At 43.3% G+C, this 12,123-nt stretch overlaps 1 protein-coding gene across 1 annotated transcript in view; it reads right to left on the reverse strand.

The window, feature by feature from the left end:
- GNAL (G protein subunit alpha L) overlaps positions 1–5,399 on the reverse strand; it is a 152,612-nt gene extending 147,213 nt beyond the window's left edge. Inside the window, exon 1 of the mRNA XM_047090186.1 lies at positions 4,625–5,399. Within this exon, the coding sequence (XP_046946142.1) occupies positions 4,625–4,991 (367 nt within the window). The 5' untranslated portion in view covers positions 4,992–5,399. The remainder of the gene's footprint in view (positions 1–4,624) is intronic.
- Between the last annotated feature and the right edge of the window lie 6,724 nt (positions 5,400–12,123).

The following is a 12,123-nucleotide window of genomic DNA, read 5'->3' on the forward strand; positions in this document are numbered from 1 at the left end:
ACTTCAGCTCAGGTCATGATCTCACAGTCCGGGGGTTCGAGCCCCGTGTCGGGCTCTGTGCTGACAGCTCAGAGCCTGGAGCCTGCTTCAGATTCTGTGTCTCCCTCTCTCTCTGCCCCTCCCCTGCTCACACTCTGTCTCTGTCTCAAAAATAAATAAACATGAACAAAAATTATTACAAAAAAGAAAAAAAAATCCCAGCCATTTATTTGAAAACAAACAAACAAACAAAAAAACAAGTGATCAAAACCCTACAGTGGAGAATATTCCACGTTTCTGTGACTATACCAACCGCCTCCTCTTGGAGCAACTGAACACTTGGACTGAGGTCATTCTGGTTTGTACTAACAGCCCGGCGCAGAGGGAAATCAGCAAATGCCCCAAAGGGATTGCTTCCCTGGTGAAAGGTGTATTTCTGGCACAGAAGTACCAATCATACAAACACAGGACAGGAAATAGTTGAATACAGCAAAAAAACATAAATCCTACCCACCACTGAGAATTGGAAAATTGAGTAACAATCTGGAAAAGGAATAGTATCAAATGAGTAGCTGGGCCGTACATGACGGCTCTGCCCCAACAGGTATGTGGTGAACAAGGTTCACATCAGAGTCAACAAAAGCTGTGGAAGAAAAGACAGTGGCATCTACTATACGATAACCCCATGAGCTCAGTGGTAGAAAAATTCGCTCGGACAATGGTGAATGTAGCTTTCCTTGCTCAAGGTGTTTGGATAAATATTCTGATCCTACCTTCAGTTTTGTCAACTGTGTTTTCATCGGTGTAGACCCAGGGCCGCTGCCACTGGAGCCTAGAAACGTCTGTGTTGCTTGGGACAGAGATCAGAGATAAGAACTGGTGGCCTGTGGACTGCATCAGGCACATAGGTTGTGTTTTATTAATTCGAGCCAATGCTTAAAAATAAGTAGGCGTCAGATGAAAATGGGCATTTTCATCTTGTTTCGGAAATTCAGAAGACCTGGCAACAGTGGGCCTGAGTTCTCACAAGGCAACAGTGGGATGAAGCTAGGACACAACGGCCCCTTGTAGTCAGAGCGTGGTCTGTCTCTGAAACCTCCTTCTGAATTGTGCCCCTCCCCCTACCTCTCATTCTTAAGTTGAAGCCCTAACCCCCAAAGAGCCTATATTTGGAGACAGGGCATTTAAGGAGGTTCTTAAGGTTAAATGAGGTCATAGCGTGGGTCTCTAATCTGATTTTTCCGTCTCCCCTGTGTACAGGTGTACAGAAGAAAGGCCGTGTGAGGACACAGCAAGAAGGTGGCCATCTGCGAGCCAGGAAGAGAGGTCTAAAGGAAACAAAATCGGCTGCGCCTCAGACTTGGACTTCCAGCCTCCAGAACCGTGAGAAAATAACTGGCTGTTGTTTGGTACTTGTTATGGCAGTTCAAGCCTACTCATATACAGCTCATGCTCTGGAGAACAGAGTTCTCTGAGAACTCCTCCCCATGGTCCACCCTACACACCTGACATATGCCCACTTCTCCGAGACCATTCCCTCCCCTTTCCTGCTCCACTGCTCTAGCTCTGACTCCAGGATCCCTTCTGGATCTGTGGCCTGCTAACTGGAACCTCCATCTTATCTCCACACCGTCGCTGCACCCTCTTAAAATCCAGCCACCCCATGCCTGAAAGAATGCTCCATCTAAAGGTTACAATGGAATTACATCCCTCTTGTTGTTAAGCCCTCATGGGTCACATTGGCTCCCAGACTCTGGTGCTCTTAGCACAATGTGGGGTGCTAAGTCCTGTGCAAGAAACAAAGCCCAGGTCATTGGCATGGACCCAGGGGGGCATCAGCATGCATCAAAGTGCCCATGAAGTCCTGTGGACTGTAACAAAGTGCCAAACAAGAGATGCAAATAGAATTCAATATGGACACGAGTGAGTTAAACATTTATTCCCATGGAAGACTGTGGGCATGTCTCCTGGAGGAGATATCAACATGGAAGATGGGACAGCCTTGGACCAGGGAGCATGGAGTAAGGAAGGGCCCTGAAGTGCATGTGTCCTTCCTGAGCCTGTGAGTTCTCTGATACACATTCCGGAATAAGTAAATGGGGTCCGCAAGCAAGATAAATGGCTACTCAACACAATAGCAGCGAAACAAACATTTGAGGACATGAGTGGTCAGTAAATCATGCTTTTGATTCAAAGTTTTCCAGCTAAATCCATTCTAAGTCCTAACAAAACCAAGAACCTTTCTCAGTTTAACTCAAATCTATACAAAATCTGATAAACCATGTCAACCTGATGCAACAGTATATGTTTTAATGTTGACCTCTTTGGGTGACAGATACAATGTATTTTTCCCCCAAAGGGTGAGTCGTTGGGTTCAACACCATTTTCAATATGAGGTTGATATACAAGTTACATTAGGCTATGAGACAATATCTTTAAAGAGGATAGGCATTCAATATGTGTTACTAGAAGTTAGTTCTTTGGCGCACATCAACCCCTTCATTAGATAGATCTCCCAGTTTCTCTTCAAAGAATTATAAGCTTATTCATTTTTATATATATCAGACAAGCTCTGCTTCACCTATCCTTTTATTTTTTAAAAAATTTGTTCAACTGCACAATCACATTAAAACATTACATTGCCACAACCCTAGACCTTATTTTATTCTTCTCTTATTTCTTGCGACCACAATCCTCTCCTTTTTGAGTTATCTTAATCTGATGCACTTACAAATTTTGGCTTGAGCAATTTCAAATCAATTTCCTTCCAGACAAATAAGTGGGTGGGAGCATGCTTTAAGCACTTGCATTTCTGAAAATCTAATTTACCCTCATACACAAACAACAGTTTAATGAGATATGAAATTCTAAGATTACAATTCCATATTTTCGGAACTCTGGAAATGCTGCTCTGTCATAGTGTAGAAGTGAGCACTATTGATGAGAACTCTGCTTCTGATGTGGTCCTTTTCTCTGTTCAGGTAACCTCTTGCTTGTTTAGTTTTTTCTTCTCTGTTTCTCTCTCACCAACCGCCCCCCGCCCCCATTTCATTTTATTTTAGAATTCAGATATCTCACCAGGATACAACAGCTAGGGTTGTGTTGTTTTAACTAGTCATTCTTGCAGTAAGTGAGCTCTTTCAAATTGAAGACTTAATTGGTTCTCTAAATGTTAAAAAGGCCACCTTCATTTATAACCAGGTATCTTAAGTCATGGAATGGGTTCTTTTCCTATGCATAACAGAGCACAGAAGTAAACAGTTTTTTTTCTTTATTATCTCATAAAATTTGGGTCAAAAGCCCACATATTAATTACACTTTTTGCCTTACAACTTATTTTTTTAAGCAGTTTATTTATTTAGGGGTGCCTGGATGGCTCAGTTGGTTAAGCATCTGACCCGCTCAGGTCATGATCTAGCAGTTCGTGAGTTCAATCCCCGCATGGGGCTCTGTGCTGACTGCTCAGAGCCTGGAGCCTGCTTCGGATTCTGTCTCCCTCTCTCTTTGCCCCTCCCTTGCTTGTACTCTGTCTCTCTCTCTCTCAAAAACTAAATAAACATACATTTTTTAAAAATTTTATTTATTTATTTTGAGAGAGAGAGGTAGAGAGAACACGAGCAGGGGAGGGGCAGAGGAAAGAGAGAGAGAGAGAGAGAGAGAGAGAGAGAGAGAGAGAGACAAGGAGGGAGGGAGAGAGAAGCAAGCTCTGCTTTAACGCGGGGTTGAACTCACAAAGGGTGAGATCATGACTTGAGCTGAAACCAAGATTCAAGGTTTAACCAACTGAGCCACCCAAGCGCCCCTTGCCTTAACATTTAAAAGGCGTCAAGCAGCATCAGGAATTCATGATTTTTTAAAAATTTTAAAGGATTTATTTATTTTTATTCTCCAGTAGAGTACATAGAAAATGCTTTCCGGGTGTTAACTTGGAGAAGCACTGCTATGCTTGCTACAGCTAAAGCTTTGAGAAAATCCTAGCAAACCGTGTAGCAGTTTGTTCCTTTAAAACGCTGGTGACTTGGTGCCCGCTTTCTTGCAGGCAGTTAGCACCACGCACAGCTCTCGGGGAGCCTGCCACGCTACTCTGCTTCTGGTTCTGAAAGAGAAGCAAACGTTCCGAGAGCACTAGGGCTGCGATTACTCAATGAAATAGAAGTGCCACATCTTCAGCTGTTGAAGTTACTTCTACAAGCCACACCCACCGACAACTCTGCCCTAATTCTGCGATTGGAATAAAGCTTTGCGGTCACGCTAAAAGGCCTTCCAGTCTCCTGCCATTTGTGTTCCTAAAACAAAGTGCAGCGTGACTACACCGTTGCAGGAAATGAGATGCTCGCGTTAGCCATCCCTGTGGATCACAGGCCGGGGAAGCAAATCAATTGAGGGGGGAAAATTCCCAGAGAAGCTCATTAATTAGTAATAAATGGGCTAATGGCCCAAATCACAAGGTGTGGAAGGCAGCTAAGGCCGGCAGTGTGTTCTCGGCCAAATCACGGATGTAAATACTGTCGGCGTAAAAGTCGACCTAGCGACGATTTCAGCCCGACCACCCGCCCCGCACACGCCTGCGGCCGTAGCCCACCGGGTGCGGAAGGACCCGGGCCCCGCGCCCGGCCGGGGCGGGGCGCGCGCCGACGACACCTACCCAGCAGCAGGAGCCGGTGCGTCTGCTGCAGGTCGCGCTTCTGCTCGCGGAGCATGCGGTCGATGTTCCTGCTGACCTTCCTCGCCTCCCGCTCCGCCTCGCGCTCCTCCGCGCGTAGCTGCTCCGGCCGCCGTCGCCGCTCCTTCTTCGGGGCGGCTTTGGGCCGCGTGCACGCCGGGCTCTCGCCGGCGCCCCGAGGGAGCGGGGTCTGGGCCGCGCCTCCCCCTAGCCGGGTCGGGGCCGAGGCCGGGGTCGGGGCCGGCACCGGGCCGGGCCGCGCGTCCTCCGCAGGCGCTTCCGAGGCGGCGTGGGGGACGTCCTCCGGGTCCCCGAAGAGCAGCGGCCGCAGACTGTAGCACAGACCCATGTGGACGCGAGGGCGCGGGGCGCTCGGGGCTCAGGCCGGGGCCCCCGCGGAGGGGCGGGAGGGGGCTGCACCCGCACCCGGCGCGGCGCTACCGCCCGCAGGCTGCGGGCTGGGGGTGCGGCGGGCCCGGGCCGAGGGCCACAGCCCCTCACTGTCCCGGAGGGCCATTTTGCATTTTCCGCCGGGTGCAGGGGGTGGCAGCCGCCCGGGCTGGAGATCACCTGATAACGCGGCGAGCCGGCCGCGCCGACGGGCCTCCACGAGCCCGGCCCCCGTTACCGTAAATACCGCCTTCCGGGCCGTCCCCCGTTACCGTAAAAGCCGCCGCCAGGGCCGACCCTCGTTACCGTAAATACCGCCGCCAGGGCCGACTCTCGTTACCGTAAATACTGCAGCCGTGCTGGTTGCACCGTAAATCCTACCGCCTGGTCCACTCTGATTACGGTAGATACCGCCGCCTTGGCCCGGCCCCCGAGACGGCAGGCACCGCCTCGCGCTCGGGACTTCGATACCGTAAATACGGTTGCCCGAGTCCGGCGTGCAGCTGCGGACAGTGCCGCAGTGGCGGTGGTGGTGCCGTCACCACCCAGAGCTGCCATTGCAGCACTTAAAATCTGGGATAGTGGTAAAAGAGAACGGGAAGCCGGAGAAAGGGACGGAGATGCTAGCTTTCAGATCTTGAACTGCCGGATGTATTCCCTGCAGAGATTGCCGCACCTTGCCTCGCCTTTTTCTGCTCACTTACATTTTACACGCATGCAGACATGTCTACACACTTTTGGTCCTTACCGTAATTCTATTATGGCTTCGGTGTCGACAAAATCTCCAAATCAGGAGGTCCGTGACATCATTTTTAACAACTACACTTAAGAAAACACTGAAAAGGAGAACATGTAATTGTCATATGCTATTTTTATTTGCTAAGACGAGTTATGAGCACTCTGTATACTATTTGTTGATCCACAGTATAGGGCAGAGAGGAGCAGAGGCACATCCAGACGGAGTGCCCTTTCTCCAGGCCTCCTATGGCTACAACCTCCCAGAAATCCCCAGTTTCCATTGTTTCCCCTTTAATATCCATCATCTTATAGATCGTTTGCAACAGATGAAGATTTCTGTTAGCTTTTAAGAACTCTGCTATAATATGTGGTCCTTAATTTCCAGCAAAATGACATGAAATATTACAACTGATGGTTAAATATATCTAATATAAATCCCGTTAATACAGCAGATTGGTCTGCTAAATGCGACACAGCATGTAACAAGTGTATGCTGTACCAATTGGCACTCGGTGTAAATATTACATTTGATTAAGTTTTTAAAGAAGGAAATTGGGAGATCTAGATTCACATTTACTTCAAGGCCCCATTAATAACAAATGTATATACCATGTAATGTTTTGGATCTAACAACCCCCCAATTTCCCCAAAATTGGCTGCATTTTAGATCTTTGAGTAGTAGAAGAAAGAGGCTATAGAAAATCTAACTTGAGAAAACAAAAAAAAAATTATCTCTGTCATTCTCACTACTCCTTCACTGACCCATCCTCCCTGTTATCCATCCACTTATTTAGTATTTAGCAAGCACTGACAATATGCTAGGCATTCTGGTTTGTATCTGGTGAGGCAAAAGACATGGGTCCTTGTGTTTATACACTAGTGAGGTAGAACTATGTTCAATCACATACACACACAACTTAATACATTATACATTTCAAATTATGCAAATGCTGTTAAGGGAAAGAACAGGGTTCTCTAAGAAGTTATAAGGCCCAGTTTAAATTGGGAAGGGAGGCCAAGAAAAGGAAAACCCTGATTCAAAGTGATACATGCACCCTTATGTTTACAGCAGCATTGTTTACCATGGCCAAGATATGGAAGCAACCCAAGTGTCCATCAATAGATGAATAAAGAAGTTGTAATAGATATATACATATATATTATATAGTAATACAGTATAATATATGGTATTCCATTATGTATGTATACATATATACTTTCATACTATATATCATATATGTATCTTGATTTTAGCTCAGGTTGCGATCTCATGGATCATGGGATTGAGCCCCGTGTTGGGCTCTGTGCTGACATTTAGAATCTGCTTGGGATGTTCTCTCTGTCTTTCAAAATAAACAAAACCAAAATACTTTGAAAAAAGAAACTTTTATTTTTTCTCAACATTAGGAATCAAAAGACCAAATGCAGCTTTTTTTTCCCCACTCTTCTTTTCCTTTGGTCCTCTTTTAAAAATTCAAATTATGGGGCACCAGGGTGGCTCAGTCAGTTAATCATCCAACTCTTGATTTCAGCTCAGGTCATGATCTCATGGTTCATGAGATTAAGCCCCACATTGGGCTCTGCGCTGACAGCACAGAGTCTGCTTGGGATGTTCTCTTTCTCTCAAACAAACAAACAAACAAACAAAATACTTAAAAAAAAAAAGCCCCTTCACTTTTCCTCAGCATTAGGAATCAAAAGGCCAAATACGTTTTTTTTCCACTCTTTTCCTTTGGTCCTCTTATAAAAACTCAGATTATGGGGCTCCTGGGTGGCTCAGTCAGTTAAGTGTCTGACTGTTGATTTTGGTTCAGGTCATGATCTCAGGGTTTGTGAGTTCGAGCCGCCCCCCCCCCCCCCCGGGCCATGGGACTCTATGCTGATAGTGTGGAGTCTGTTTGGGATTCTTTCTTCTCCTCTAACTCTGCCCCTCCCCCACTCATTCTCTCTCAGTCTCTCAAAATAAACTTTAGGGTGCCTGGGTATCTCAGTTGGTTAAGCGTCTGACTTTGGCTCAGGTCATGATCTCATGGTTTGTGGGTTCGAGCCCCACACCAAGCTCTCTGCTGTCAGCACAGAGCCTACTTCAGATCCTCTGTCTCCTTCTCTCTCTGCCCCTCCCCTTCTTGTGCTCTCCTTCTCAAAAATAAACATTCAAATTAAAAATAAACTTTAAGAAAAATAATACTACACACACACACACACACACACACACACACACACAATGGAATATTACTCAGCCATAAAAAATAAGGAGATCTTGCCATTCACAACATGGATGGACCTAGTGAAATAAATCAGAGAAAGACTAATACCATATGATTTCACTCATATGTGGAACTTAAGAAAACAAATGAACAAAGAAGAAAAGAGACAAGCAAAAAACCAGACTCTTAAATACAGAGAACACACTGGGGCATAGTAGAGAGGAGGTAGGTTGATGGTGGGGATGGGTGAAATAGGTGAGGTGGATTGAAGAATAAACTTATCATGATGAGCACGGATAATGTATACAATTGTTAAATCATTATATTGTACACCTGAAACTAATATGACAGTGTTTCTTTTCTTTCTTTTTTTTTTTTTTTCTTTTAAAGTAGGCTCCACGGCCAATGCAGAACCCAACATGGGACTTGAACTCACGGCCCTGAGATCAAGACCTGAGCTGAGATCAAGAGTTGGATGCTTACGTGGATGGAACTGGAGGGTATTATGCTAAGTGAAATAAGTCAGGCAGAGAAAGACAGATACTGTATGTTTTCACTCATATGCGGATCCTGAGGAATTTAACAGAAGGCCATGGGGAAGGGGAAGGGAAAAAAAAAGTTACAGAGAGGGAGGGAGGCAAACCATAAGAGACTCTTAAATACTAAGAACAAACTGAGTGTTGATGGGGGCTGGGGGAGAGGAGAAAATGGGTGATGTGCATTGAGGAGGGCAGCTGTTGGAATGAGCACTGGGTGTTGTATGGAAACAAATTTGACAATAAATTATACTTAATACATACATAAAAAAGAGTTGGATACTTAACTGACTGAGCCACCCAGGTGACCCTACACTGTATGTTAATTATACTTCAAAAAAAAAATTGGTAGGGAAAAAAAGTTTGTGTATGATACAGGGAAGGCCTTTCAGAGGAAGGGATATTTGAACGGAGACCTGAGGAATATATACCAATTCCTTTCCTGTTGTGACTTATTAGCTAAACCTTGTCAACTAGTATCACAAGAGACGGATAACATTTTACATATTTAAGGCAGGTGAAAATAGAAAATACAGATTTTAATTTTTTTAACATTTATTCATTTTTGAGACACAGAGAGGGACAGAGCGTGAGCAGGGGAGGGGCAAAGAACAAGGGAGGCACAGAATCCAAAACAGGCTCCGAGCTGTCAGCACAGAGCTGAATGCCGGGCTTGAACTCACTGACAAGGAGATCATGACCTGAGCTGAAGTCAGATGCTCAACTGACCGAGCCACCCAGGTGCCCCTAGATTTTTAAATTACATAAATTAATTTGTATCTAAATGAGAATTCACTCACATTTAAGAATTTATTTAAAAGAAGAGCTAGAAGACAATGTTTTCTATTGGTACCCAATATTATAAACTGAAAATAATTCTTGAACTCTTATTAACAGACTCTTAGGAAAAACTGTTGTGCCCATTGTGCCCACATTTCAATTTCTTTCAACACTTTTAATTACATATCAATTATACAAAATTGATTACATGTTCTCCGCATAAGATCAATTAGAATATTTAATACTTATATATCACTGTTAATTAAATTTAATGTTTTCTAATGCAAGGCTGATTTTTAATTCATGAATAATTGAGTCATATCAGTAAGCAATTTCTAATGTCAAAGAATGATTGTGAATCTGAAAATAGAAATTATGAGGGGACTCTAAAGTAAATGTAAAATTATAGCATGTTAATTTAGGGTGTAATTTTATGTTTAATCTTAACTGATGCCAATATGATTATTTCAGTCTGAATCCATTTTCCTCCGGACTTCCTAAGAGCAAACCAAATTAGATGTAGTGAAACATTATGTCTAAGGTCTTTGTATGGAAATTATGTTCAGTTGATGAAAGTGGCATTTCTCACCCCAGTTGGAGCTATATTTGAATAGTATGATGTATAGTTATAGAGGATTGATTAAAAATGATACATCCTCAAGAATGTGGTAATAATGTATCCATTAAAAATGAAAGAGGACTAATTTCCTATAATAGAAGATTTCTCAACCTTGGCACTATTGACTTTGGTGGCTAGATAATTTGTTGTGGCGGAGAGCTGTCCTGTGTATTGTAGGATGTTTAGCAACATCCTTGGCCTCTACCCAGTAGATGCCAGTAGGATTCTTCCTCAATGGTGACAACAACAATAAAATGTCTCCAGTTATGCCAAATATGTACTTAGGCAAAATTGCCCCTTGTTCAAAACCATGGTTGCAATAGAATGGCAGAGGAACCAACTCAGTTGGACTAATCAATTAAAAATATCTCCCATTTGAATGTACTAGAGAGTAACCAGGATGAATCTACCCTTGAAAGATAAACATGATGGATAAGATTTGCGATTTTAAGGCTTTTTGCTTGAGGACATTTCCCAATCTGTAATCAGTGGGCAGCAGAAAGCCACAATTATGGGGCCCAGGGCAAAATGAAAATCCTATGCCCCTTGTTGCAAATTTAATTTGAAGACAATAACAGAATATTAAACCAGGCCTGAAGTCCTGTGCGACTTTGCCCGTGAAGCTGGGCCTACTTATGGGCTTGAGATGGTAGAGAATAGAATTTGGGAAACAGCCAGAAAGTTAGTAGTGAAATCCTAGAAGGGAGGGAACTTTAGAAATGTGAGCCCCACAAATCTGTATATAAAATCCACTCAAATCTTTGGCTGACTATTAAACAATAATGCAGGAGGAGACCCTGGGGGCCTAAAATATACAAAGGGACAGAGCAAAGATTTCATGGTCTTCTTTCTTCAGGACAGGTAGAGTTTGAGTCCAACACAATTACTGGGTTAGAGAACAAAACAAAACAAAACAAAACAAAACAAAAATCACTCAGTAGAGAGATACAACAGAAAACAAAGTCTCTACAAGATACCATTTATAATTCCTGGCATCCAATGAAGAGCATTAGACAAGCACCCAGACAGAAAAATGTGACCCATAGTTAAGAAAAAAAGCAGTAATATAAATTGATGCCTAGATGAACCAGATGTAACAATCAGCAGACAAGGGTTTTAAAGTAGCAATTAAAAACATGTTCAGAGAGTTAAAAGAAGATGTCTACATCATGAAGCAACCCATGGAGAATTGAAACAGAAACCGAAACTGTAGAAGGGGAGCAAATGGAAATAATAAAACTCAGAAGTACAACAACTGAAATAAACAAAATCACTGGATGGGCTTCCCAGCCGGTTGAAGATAGAAGAACACATTGATGAAATTAAACATCTATCCATAGAGATGATCCAATCTGAAGAACAGAGAGGAAAAGACAACTGAAGAAAAACTAGCAGATCCTCTGAGGACTGTTGATCAATACTATGTGGTCTAAACTAAGAGCAATTAAAGTCCTAGAAATAGATAGAAATTGGGATAGAAACAATATCTGAAGAAGTAATGGCCCCAAATTTCTGATATTTGATGAGACAACATTAATTTGCAAATCCAAGAAACCTCAGTGAACCTTCAAATATGAAGAGAGATGAGAGAATAAAAGTAGCCAAAGGAAACAGAGACATTATGTATAAAAAGCAGCATATGAAAAATGCTGGCTTTTCATCAGAAACGGTGGATGCTGAAAGGCAGCAGGACAGCATGGCTGAAGTGCTGAAATACAGAGAAATATTGCCAACTGACTGTTTTATATCTTTTGAAGCTATACTTCAAGAATAAAAGTGAAAAAAATAAGATTAAGGAAAATAAGAGAGGCTAAACATCAGCTGACCTGTGCTGTGGAAAAATGCCAAATGGGAGTCTTCAGGCTAAAGGGATGTGACACTAGATGATAACTCAGATCCAGAGGAAATATAAAGATCAGCATAAATGGTAAATATGAAGACTGTCTGTATTTTTCTTTTTAAGATTTCTTTTATAAACATGCCTATTTAAGGAAAATTATTAATAGTGTATTGTGGATTTATAATGCACTCAGGTGAAATCTATGGAAATGTTACAAAGAGTGGGGTGGGCAAGGGACTAGACTCTCATAAAGTTCTAATGTTTTATGGAAAGTCAGTGCCTTTTTCCTTCCCCAGATCAGGGAAGTTCTCAGCTATGATTTCTTCAAGTACACCTTCAGCACCTTTCCCTCTCTCTTCCTCCTCTGGAAT

This window comes from Lynx rufus, unplaced genomic scaffold (assembly GCF_022079265.1).
Source record: "Lynx rufus isolate CCGP_SWC_20201006 ecotype Redwood Valley unplaced genomic scaffold, mLynRuf1.p SCAF_29, whole genome shotgun sequence".
Lineage (NCBI taxonomy): Eukaryota > Metazoa > Chordata > Mammalia > Carnivora > Felidae > Lynx > Lynx rufus.